At 37.5% G+C, this 12,070-nt stretch overlaps 3 protein-coding genes across 8 annotated transcripts in view; all 3 read left to right on the plus strand.

The window, feature by feature from the left end:
• Positions 1-848, plus strand: part of LOC135730698 (calpain-5) — an 85,541-nt gene extending 84,693 nt beyond the window's left edge. For all 5 annotated transcript variants that reach the window (XM_073812081.1, XM_073812080.1, XM_065248590.2 and 2 more), the window contains exon 15: positions 418-848. In XM_073812081.1, the coding sequence (XP_073668182.1) occupies positions 418-582 (165 nt within the window). In that variant the 3' untranslated portion in view covers positions 583-848. The remainder of the gene's footprint in view (positions 1-417) is intronic.
• Positions 1-12,070, plus strand: part of LOC135750824 (active breakpoint cluster region-related protein) — a 208,849-nt gene that overhangs the window by 128,081 nt on the left and 68,698 nt on the right. The window lies entirely within an intron of this gene.
• Positions 4,699-7,158, plus strand: LOC135730630 (uncharacterized). Its single transcript, XM_065248528.2, has 4 exons — positions 4,699-4,933; positions 5,348-5,441; positions 5,784-5,881; positions 6,019-7,158. Exons 1-4 carry the CDS (start codon positions 4,744-4,746, stop codon positions 7,062-7,064), a joined length of 1,428 nt encoding a protein of 475 aa, XP_065104600.1. The 5' UTR covers positions 4,699-4,743; the 3' UTR covers positions 7,065-7,158.

A 12,070-nucleotide genomic window follows, 5' to 3' on the forward strand; every position in this document is an offset into this window, starting at 1 on the left:
CTTAGAGAATAATTTTCCATATATTCTTACCCCCTTATTACCCCAAACTTAGAATATTATTCCCTTATAACTACAAGTACGTACTGTAGAGGTACTCTGTTGTTACAAATAGGTACGCTGTAAATTCGGTTTAATTACGCGGTACTTTGCGGGTCGTAAAATAAAGTGTTACCAAGAAAAGCTTTTGGAAGGTATTAAACTTTTAGGAAAATCCTAAAAAAAAATGCGGTCGCTGGCTGGTAACCTTTCTTAAATCCTGGCGGAAAGAGTTAATACACACATCATGCCCAAATTACATAGTTTCTGCATATGTAATTACTGCTTAAACAGGCACTCAATTTCACCACATTGTGGAATATAATGTTTCCACTATTTTGATTGAGAGTAATTGTGTGTTTTGTGATTTTTCATGTATAGCTATGGAGAAAAGGTTTGCTGTGGGACTCCTTTATGGGTGGAGCACAATTTCAGACAGGAAGAAATGAACGAGGACGGAACAGAGTGATTGATTTGCAGGGTGGCCAGTCACAAGGCTGTGTTGTTGTTGAGACGTCCTCAAGCCAGTGCCTTACTGACCTGTGACTGACAGGTGTGCTCAAGGTAATGGCAGGTAGTAATCCTGTCTGACTAAATAAACACTGCAAAAATGTCTGCCATTACTGTATCATTTACAGGAGGTTTATATTTATTACCACACAATAGTATTGTCATTAAACAAACATTTTGACTTTGATACTGATACTGAATTGATACCAAAACTAAAACAATAGGAAAATAATTGATTAATGGATGAATGAATATATGGAACCTAAAATTATTTTTACATTGTTAATAAAAAACATGAAAACTCTAACCTAACCAAAGTGTTCTTGACTTTTTTTAGCATTTCTTCCTCTTTATTTAAAAAATTAAAAATTACACGTCATCACACAAGCCTATAGTGACCATCAGCTATGAGTTTATGGAAAATGTTGGCCAACAGGTGCACTCTGCTAAGGTGGAACAGTAACCTAAGCTATATCTAAAAAAAAACTTTAAAAAACATAAAATAAATATAAAAACCTGCAATAACATGAATGCATTTTCGAACACAAACTTGTAACTTGGTTAATGTGCACATGGACTACAAAACAATGGGGCGGTTTCCCGGACAGACCTAGTCCCTGACTTAAATGCATATTTGAGCTGCTTTCATTTAAAATCACCTTGTACTGGCATCAAGGCCGGACTTACCATTGGTCTTGATTGGACTTGAGCCCAGGGGCCCCGCCCAGTAGCGGCTTGAGATGAATAGGCTACAATATGTCAGTAGCTCTTACATTTTGTTTAAATTTAATACACTTGTTGTGATCTTATTAACTGGAGGAATTCTTGCATTAGGGTCCATTAACACAGTGGTTCTAAAACTTTTTATGTGTGCGGCCCCCCTGGTGTACAATGCATTCTTTTTCGCGAATGTACAATTGGCAAAATATGACAAAAACAGTTCTAAAATTTTACATTTTATTTAAACAAAACATATTATTACAAATTATATAAAGTAGTACTGTTGGTTAGTAGCCTTATGTTTTTTTTTGTTTAATTACATAAAAAATGTATTTATAAAATGACATAAACTGGGGCCCCCTGGCAACATCTTGCAGCCCCCAGTTTGAGAACCACTGCATTAACATCTAAAACGCATTAAAAAAAGCAGGACGCGCCTTTACAAGCTTTTTCAAACAAACAGGTAATCTCAAGATCAACCATTTTTAAAAATAGAAATATAGGGGAAACACATTTGTTCCCTGTCAGTAGTTTTTGAATAAGATTAAATGAATAATGTTAAAATACTTTATGGTAGCGCTGCACAATTATGGCATAATATCATAATTGTTTAGGCTACTGTATTATTTTATGATAGGATAATAATGATATATGATAGGATTTATTTTAATACAGTCAGTCATGAACTAAAGTGGGCCGATCTATGGCATAAAACTTCAGGGCTGAAAATAGGTCCCACACTGGCCCTGCAGGCAGGCTTCCACGAATGTCTTGGCTCTGCAGCCAGCGGGGCCAAACAAATTTTTTTTGAGGTAACGTCCCCTTCTACCTGCTCAACAGTAAACTGGGAATCCATTAGCTCAGAGAGCGATCCATGATGACCATCATGGAGGAGTTTAGCCTGGAATTCATCATTGAATCCACAACAGTAACAGTCAATCAGGGCAAAATCAGAGAAGTCAGTGCGATTAAGCACTGAGATAAAAATCAAGATGACAGGTTAATGTCTCGGTTACAGGGCCGGCCCTGGGCATAGGCGGAATAGGCAAATGCTAAGGGCGCCGCCGACCCCTTGGGGCGTCCGTGCGCCCAAATTATTATTTTTTTTTAATATATATATAAACATTTTACTATAAATATTTAATTCTGCACAAGAAAACAGCAGTTATTAATGAATTATTAGTAGCATAGTATCTCGGAAGATCGTGCTTGTTGGTGAGACTGTGTTAGTTAAATATAAACCCAGAATTCAGCGAACGTCAAGACAAAGAAAACGGAAACAACAATCAGACCGAGATGCAGAATTTACATAATGTTACACAGACCATGTTTAAATTTCAATGTTTCTGGACAGAAATACCAACTTGTTCACTTTGTTTGGTATTAATAAGCTGCGCATTGGAGTGCTGGCCGCGGTGCTGAAGAGGCGCTCGGACGGAGTACTTGTGGCACATGCACAGATATTTACGTGCAAGCCATTGGAAACTATTATTCGTTATTATATAATTATTATTCGTTATTTTACTTTATTACTTTCACTTAAGAAGAGTTCTGCACTTTTTATTTCAACATTTCTCTTTATATAAATTCTATTTTGTACTTAAATCTATAATTTCGTTACTAACCCAACGAACTCATCTGCGCTTTCCGATAGGTTGCACGTAAGGGGAAAAGTATAGCTTTCTTCCACTTGAGAAGAGTTGTGCATTTTTAAACTTAAAAAAAAAAATCTCTTTACCAAAAACATTTTTTGCTTCTATTTAAAATCTATAGTTTCGTTATTTTACTAACCCAATGACTCGTCCGCTTTCCAATAGATTATGCAATATCTGTGCATAAGTGCCACCAGTACTCTCCGTCAGAGCGGGTCTTGGTCTTCAGCACCGCGGGGAGCAGCCAGCACTCCAATGCGCAGCTTATTAATACCAAACAAAGTGAACAAGTTGGTATTTCTGTCCAGAAACATTGAAATTTAAACATGGTCCGTGTAACGTTATGTAAATCCCGCGTCTCGGTCTGATTGTTGTTTCCGCTTTGTTGTTCTTGACGTTCGCTAAATTCTGGGTTTGTATTTTAAACTGCCGCTTCAGTGCAGTATAGCCATATGCGTGCGTGCGAGTTTGTGTGTGTTTGTTTCCAAAATATTTTCAAAATAAAGAAAAAAGACAAAGCTGTGCAGTTTGTGTTTCTGTATAAGTTTATGAGCAAAATGATTGGAACACAATTGTGATTCTGTGATTCTAAAGGGCACCAGGTGAAATCTTGCCTAGGGCAGCAAATTGGCCAGGGCCGGCCCTGCTCGGTTACATATGTAACCACAGTTCCCTGATGGAAATCAATAAAATTGCGTGAATGCTATTTGCATACCAGTCTCCACCCACATTTATGTTTATAAAAGGAGACTGCGTGCACCATTCAGACGCTTTTTTTGAGGAGCTCGATATGGCTCACATCAGCTGAATGGGGCAGCGTTGTGGCACGGAGTAGCCTACCCTTTATGTCGTCCATTCGACGTTGTGTCAATGAAGACAGTACACTGAAAAAAACAACTTGTAAAATTTACTTCAAAAAATCCTCGTAACAATTTGCACGAACTTTTTTTAATTAAAATTTACTGCTTTTTTATAAGTAAAACTTACCTACTAAAATCAAATAAAAATTACTTAAAATTGCATGATAAAACATATGTTAAATAATTAATTAAATGTTACTTAATTATTTTATTTTGAAGTTAGATTTATTTTAATCATTTAGGTAAAGTCTATCAGGTTTTTTTTTTGAAAATTGAAGCATTGCTGTCCTAATAATATTAAATAAATCGTATTTTCTGTTTGTTATTTTCTTTACATATTTCTATGGACCTAGTTATTTTTAGTGTTATAAATGGCATTATAACACAAAATTCATGACTGACAACAAGTCAGTCATTGAATAAACTTGATTCTGAACAGAAACGCACACAAACTGTGTTTCTGACATGCATTATCAGCACTGTAGAGAGAATTACAATACAATGTTCTGAAAAGGGTTCATGTAAAGAAACACTGATCACCTGAATGGTGACTCCACAAAATTATTATTTACAACAAAACAATATCAATAATATAAGAGTTTAAACCTTTATGACATTTTGCTAACAAAAAATTAAGTAGTTAAAGTTCTTATCAGTTCTTATTATGTGATAAAGCTTAAAAACAAAAAATATTCAGGCGCAAAGAACTGTGGGTATTCCTTACAACATGTGCAAATAAATGTAAGTAAATTTTACTTAGATTTTTTAGTTAAATGGATTTAAAATTTACTTAATTATTTTAGGACTATGTGCAGTGACTATAAAACAGTTAAATAATACAAGAAAATATCTAATAAGACTTACTATAGACCCCTTCACGGTTTACGTCACAGAAGAATTCGCGGTTCGCACTGCGCATGTCGGGGTCAGAACGGTCATTTCCATCTAGTTGAGTTTCGTCAAGGATGCCTACTTGTTGCGTCGTCGGATGTGAAAATCGCACCAGCTCTGGAGTTAATTTTTTTAGGATTCCTGCAGGATCTCATCCATTTCAAAAGAATAGACGAAATCTGTGGCTGCGAGCAATTAAACGTGCAGATTGGGACAATGCAAAGGTTAAAGAGGCTCGTGTTTGTAGTGCTCACTTCATTTCAGGTAAGTCATCATTTATCAGACCTGTTAGATTAAACTAGGAAGCCTGGATTATATGAACAGTTTTCTATACACTAGCGTATAACGTTATGATATGCAGGTTAATAGTTTTGCAAATGTCATGGACCTGTTGCATGCTACAGACGTAACTTAGCCAGCTGCTAGTAGTTAGCCGTAGGCTAGCGCCAACATTGTGTCAACAATGGTAGGTTAAGCCATGGTAAGTAAACAAATGTCTTTTGTAAACTGTAGACTGATTTAATAGGTAAATGAAGTTTGATATTTGCCATTAATTGTGAACTGTGGCATGCTACAGACTTATCAGGTAGCAGACTAGCTTTACATTGTGATTTAACTATGACAACATTAACGTTAGATCGCCTTTTAATCACTGCGTGCCGTTCTTTTTTTCTGTAGGAGAGGCGTCACTTGATTCCAGTAGTCCTGACTTTGTTCCCTCATTGTTTGTGTACAAAAAACAAACGCAGATACCTCAGGCAAAAATGGAAAGGTACGAATAAAAAATTACCTATAAGGCTTGTGTTTCTCTCTTGCAACATCCATAAATCTAGCGCATTTTTCTAGACCACCTAATACTAATACTAGTACTAATACTAGTCTAATACTTATCAAAATGTCTTTGATATCTGTTTATAATTAAAAAGATTACAGTTACAGTATTAAATTCCTTGTTCAGATAAATTCATTAATTTAATGTAAATTCTATGATAATACTTCAGTATCACAGCAATATTATGCAGGGCTAGTTTAACTAGATAATGAATAATTAGTAGATAACTAATAATTAAATATTTTCATAAGGCATTGATTGTTCCTTTTTGTTTTCCTTTAGGTATCACAGGAAAATGAAGAGAGATGAATACCCTAAAATGCAACCTGCTCCTTCCACGGCTGAAATGGAACAAGACTGTCCCATTGATCATTGCAATGGTATGAATAATCTTTTGAATACAAAGCTAAAACTAATGCAGTCTCGTGCACCAGTCCTGTGGTACCAAAAGATACACTCTCCAAAGTTTTTGTCCTTTTTCACTAAACGTCTGTATGTCTGTTTTTTTCTGTTCAAGATGAGGAGGAAGCTGAAGTGAACCACCCAGTGTCGAGAGAGGAATATGATGATCTTTGCGTTAGACATCGTCAACTGCAGGAAGACTACATCAACCTGCAGCAGGACTGTTTTAAATTACGCCGTGAGAATGAAGGATTAAGTGAAGAATTGCAGAATTCCAAATTTTCATACAGAAATGTTAAGAGTAACATTGGACAATTACTGTTTTTCACTGGACTGACCTCTGTAATCTTTGAATGGCTCCTTAAAAAATTAAGTGGCAGTATTGAGGTAAGTCACCAAGCCCTTCCTCTAGAGGACCAATTGTTGATGGTCTTGATGAAATTAAGGATGGGCCTCAGTAACACTGATCTAGCATATAGATTTCATGTAACACCAAGCACTGTATCAAATATTTATCGGATGTGGATCTCTGTTATGTCTGTGGTCCTCAAGCCATTAATTAAATGGCCAAATAAGGGAGCTATACTTAAAAATATGCCCAAAATGTTCAAACGACACTTCAAAAAATGTCGCTGCATAATAGACTGCACAGAGATCTTTATAGCCCGACCTAGTAATTTGACGGCAAGGGCCCAGACCTGGTCTAACTATAAGCACAATAATACAGTAAAATATTTGATCGCCATCACTCCTGCTGGGGCAATTTCGTTTTTGTCTCCAGGGTGGGGTGGATGGGTTTCTGATAAACAGATCACCAAAGAGTCAGGTTTCCTGGAACTGTTGGAGCCTATGGATGAGGTTTTAGCTGATAGGGGATTTTTAATACGGGATGAGCTTGCAGCAATTGGTGCCACTCTTCGTATCCCTCATTTTACTAAAGGGAAAAAGCAACTGTCTGCAGGAGAAGTAGACACATCCAGACAACTATCTCGGGTTAGGATTCATGTTGAACGTGTCATTGGTCGGTGGAAAAATTTTAAGATTTTACAAACTGTTATTCCTGTGTCTCAGGTTGATATGCTAGATGATGTAGTGATTGTGTGCGCTGCACTAACAAACCTCTGTAAAAGTGTGGTTCCCAAAGGCAGAATTTCCAAATAAGTCATTCATTTGAAATGTTTAAAGGAGTAGTCCACTTTAAAGATGGGCCCCATTGACTTTTCATAGTAGAAAAAAATACTATGGTAAAGTCAGTGGGCCCCATCTTTAAAGTGGACTACTCCTTTAATGATTAATGCTATTTTGCTTTTGTATATTGTCAAAATATATAACATTGTTTCTGGTTATGTTCCATTAAAAAAATCATATTATGGAATAGTGTAACAATTACTGTCACTTGTTTTATTTAATCTAACACATATGAAATTGTAAAGAAACAATAACAAATGCATCTGTATACAAACAACAAAATGCATTCTCCAAAAATTTTTTTACAGAATACATAAATTAAATGGTAGCTTCTGCCATTGGCAAAGAAAACAGTTATTTGTTTTGACATTCACTGCATAACCAAGTTGCTGACTTCCTTTTGATCCTTGCACAGCTGTAATGGAAGTGGCAATCGCATCTGGCACAGTTAATCATTTTCCCGAAATCTGGCCTTTCACATATTTTGCAGACTGACCGTACCCGCAAGGAAGGGTCATGCCTTCTTGTTAAGATCTCAGGCAACACAGTTGAAATGAAGGCATGTTGAGCCTTTGACAAATTCTCCTGCAGAAACTCTGTGTTTTTAAGGATGCGTTGCACTATAACCTCATTTCTCGTCCACAGCACAAAGTCACAGTAGCTTACGTCACTTACAAACATATGTAGTTGGGTTTGGTAGTAGTATGGGTGTGAATTCTTCAAATTGAAAGACTTGTCCAGGCAAAACTGCCTGTCCTCTGTGCTTCCCTGAAGACCATCACGGTATTTGTAAGGACACTTAATTTCTACCAAACCTTGGCCACAACAGGTACATCTTACCATGCCATCTGGTGATGATCCGAGGTGTGGCTCAGAAGGCCGCACCACTAGGCCACAGGAACTTACACTGAAGTCTTGATGTTTTTTGACCATAAGGGCAGTGTAGGCTTGTCTAGCAGTTTCCTCCATGGACTTACCCTAGAGAACAGATGGGACATTTAGCTGAGTGGTTGTACTGCATAATCTCACTCAGATAGGTGTTGCTAATATTGTCAGCTGTAGCCACATTATAAAACCTAGTACTTGTAATTCGACCAGCCCTGTGGGTTTGCCAATCCTTTGAGTTTGACTGTTGTCGTGTAACAAATTCCAGCCTTTCACACTGATTCAGTTGTAGTTTATTCTTCAGTCTGTGAAATGTGTCCTCACTTTTCACCTGCAATTTTTGTGGTGAGAGTTCCCTGAGTGTTTCATCAAATAAAGCAATCAAGGGCTCGGGTAGGTTTGAGTGTTCCTCTGTATCAGTATCGGATGCAGTGTCTGTATCACTGTTATCTAGACTTGTCAGTACTGCAGCACCAGGGGATATAATCTGCAACTCTTGGATGTCATCATCTGTCAACACTGGGGAAGAGGAAATAGACAATTATGTCACTATAGAACATTTACAACAGTATATCCACATTACATAACAACGACAACATTTTTTTGTCTAAAGCCTAATAATATATAATTTTAGATGGTTAGTGCACTAAAACTAGATACTCTCATTTTCAGAATGTTGGGATTTACACATAATCTAACTACCTGTAAGATGGCTGTAGAACAAACTTGATCCTTATGGGACATTACAATGTCCAAAAAAAACCTCAGGAAGAGTAAAGAAAATAAACTAAATTAACTTTGGCTAAAGGAATCTTATCTATGCTCTGTCATTGATTACATGCCTTTGGCTCTGGTGGTGACACTAGACCTACTCCTGACAGTTTCTGGAAGCTGCCTGTCTAGCTTGCCTGTCCTCTTTGGTTTGTGGAAGCTGATTTTCCTTAATGGACATGGATCAACTTCTTTCCTGCTCAAGTCTTTCCACATACACTCTCCAGAAGTGACTGCTGGTTTCTCTGTCCATCCCATTCTAGCACAGATTTCAATTTTGAATAAAATTGCAGCTGCATGACTGCAGCATGACCCAAGCCTGAAATTAAATTACATATAATTTAAATTTACATGTCAAACCATTATTCTTTTCACAAGACATTTTTTAAGATGTCAAATCTTTGGTGTTCCTAGAGTATGTATGTGAAGTTGTAGCTCAAAATACCATAGGCTAGAGATAATTTATTGTAACATGTTAAAATTGCCACTTTGTAGGTGTGAGAAAAAATTTGTCATTTTGTGTGTGTCCTTTAAAATGCAAATGAACTGATCTCTACACTAAATGGCAGTGAAGTGCTTGGATAGTGCAGATTAAGGGGTGGTATTATCCCCTTCTGACATCACAAGGGGAGCCAAATATCAATTACCTATTTTTCATGCTTGCAGAGAATGGTTTGCCAATACTAAGTTAATAGGTTGAGCTTTATCACATTGTCTAGGTTGATAGAAGCACTGGGAACCCAATTATAGCACTTAAACATGGAAAAAGTCAGATTTTCATGATATGTCCCCTTTAACACTTGCTCTCAGCAAATTTGGGCACATTAAAAACTACATACTACTAACATGCCTACAATGAAATAAGATAAAAGTTCTATGTACGTGTTGCTAATCGTGTTTTGTGTGTCTTAAAGGGGCCATGGCATGAAAATTAGACTTTTTCCATGTGTAAGTGCTATAATAGGCTTTATGCACAGCTGCACTACTTCCTGAACTTCCTGCCAGCTTCTTGTTTCCTGTCTGCCATTATTGGACAAACTGATTAATCCAGGTGTGCCTGACCTCAGTAGTCACAACAACAATAATCAGACACACCTGGATTAATCAGTTTGTCTAATAATGGAAGACAGGAAACTAGCAGCTGGCTGAAGTTCAGGAAGTAGTGCAGCTTGGCATAAAGCCTATTGGGTCCCCAGTGCTTCTATCAACCTAGAAAATGTGAAAAAGATCAACACAGTTACTTAGTTTTGGTAAACCATTCTCTACAAGCATATACAAAAATAGGTCGTTGAAATTTGGCCCTCTTTATGATGTCATAAGGAGCTCATATTAGAATAATACCGCCCCCTTAATCTGCACTATCCAATCACAGCATTGCCATTTAGTGCAGAGAAAAGAGAGAGAGAGAGAGAGAGAGAAACATATTTCACAGCACAATTGAGTTTCAATTGCAAGAAACCACCATCATTGTGATCAGTGTCTGCACTTCATTAGCTCGTTTGCATATTAAAAGACACACCCAAAATGGCACATTTTTGCACACAACAACAAAGTGTCAATTTTAAAATGTTATAATAAATTATCTATATGGTATTTTGAGCTAAAATGTCACATATGTGCTCTGGGGACACAAAAGATTTATTTGATTTATTTTTAATCTTAAAAAAGTTTTGTGCCATGGCACCTTTAATGACATGTATTTATTTTCTCTGACCTCATCACGCACTGACGCGATTTTCACGCATCTCCGCGATAACAGGTAAAATGATAGACACAAGTTTACTTTACCGTAGGTAAGGTGACGAGGCAGGGTACAAGTGATTAGTAGTCGTGACACAGTAAGGACAATTTTCTCACACGAAAGAATAATGGATTAACGACGATACTAACGAATGATGGATTAACTGGCTCTGTCAGAAATAAAAAGCAGTCTATGTGTGGAGGCTACACGTGTTATTGAGGCACAGCGGAGAAAAGGTAAGGTAGCAGCGACTGGGCTTGTGTTGAACTGAGAGCAAATGCAATGAAGTTTAATAGTAGGTGTATATGTATTGTATTAGTGCAACAGTGTTTTCTTGAGCAGGGGTTTTCAAACCTGTCCTGGAGGACCACTTGTACTGCACATTTAGTATGTTTCCGTTTTGTGACACACACATCATTCAGTTGTCAACACAACCAGTTCAGGGGTCTCATTTATAACGCGTGCTTAACTTTACCCACAAAATGGGGCTGGAAATGTGCGTAGGACCCACGCAAAGTTCGTGATCTGTAAAAAACTAACTCATGTACTCGTGTACACAAACTTGCAGGTGAACTGTGCTTTATAAGGGGGGCCTTGCTTTGTTTTATAAGTCTTAATATTTTTTGGCTTTTGTGCGGACATAGACTTTTAGTAAGGACTTTTTTTGCAGTCTTCACTAATGTGTGTCTAATGGAGACTTGTAAAGTTTGCACTACTAGTGGTCGTCCAGGAGCGGTTTAAAAACTACAGTACAACCGTCTCCATTGATAAATACCTACCCTGCCATGCAGGTGCAATTTGCAGTATGGATGTAGCCTTCCCGCTTGTTGATCACAACCCAGGCTTGGTACATAGAGGTTTTTTTCCCTTGGCGCTGGCTCGGTAAAACCTCCGCTTTTAAAACACAAAAGTTATCATCTATATCACTATATAACACCGCCTGGACATGCCCACAGACTACGTAATTATACGCGTCTAGCGATTTGTAGGCTCTTAGTTTTTCACGAGTGTAAACACTCGGCTTGTCCACCAGATAGCTGTATATAGCGGGCCAGTGAATATCTGGCCACTTGCTAACGTTTTCTTCCCACTCTGTTAGGAGCTCGGGGTCAGGCAGACAATACCCATTAGCTAAAACAAGTTTATTATGGTACTGTTCCTGGTCCTGTGGTGATAAAGACAGTGCATACCGTGACAGAACTTGCCGCTCTATTAGCCGCGCCATTTTTCTGACCCCAAGCTGCGCGCGCATCCAACCTAGGCGTTCGATGTTTACAAACATTGAAGGGGTCTATTCCCACACAGTTCATTTTTTACATGAATTAATTGTGTATTTATCATCATTTTACTTAGGAAAATCTAGTTCTCAATAAATGTTAATATTATTATGTAGAAATTATGAGAGTTAATCTAATAAATATTACTACACCAAAAAGTTCGTTTTTTCAGTGTATGGAGTGCTTATACGAAGCGCCACAACGCTGCTCCCTTTCTTGACATCCATAAAGCGGGCACAGACAAGTAATATGTGCCATACTGACCACTAAATGACAGCACAACCTTCCAGTAAGGTGTAAGGGGG

This window comes from Paramisgurnus dabryanus, chromosome 2 (genome assembly GCF_030506205.2).
Source record: "Paramisgurnus dabryanus chromosome 2, PD_genome_1.1, whole genome shotgun sequence".
Taxonomy (NCBI): domain Eukaryota; kingdom Metazoa; phylum Chordata; class Actinopteri; order Cypriniformes; family Cobitidae; genus Paramisgurnus; species Paramisgurnus dabryanus.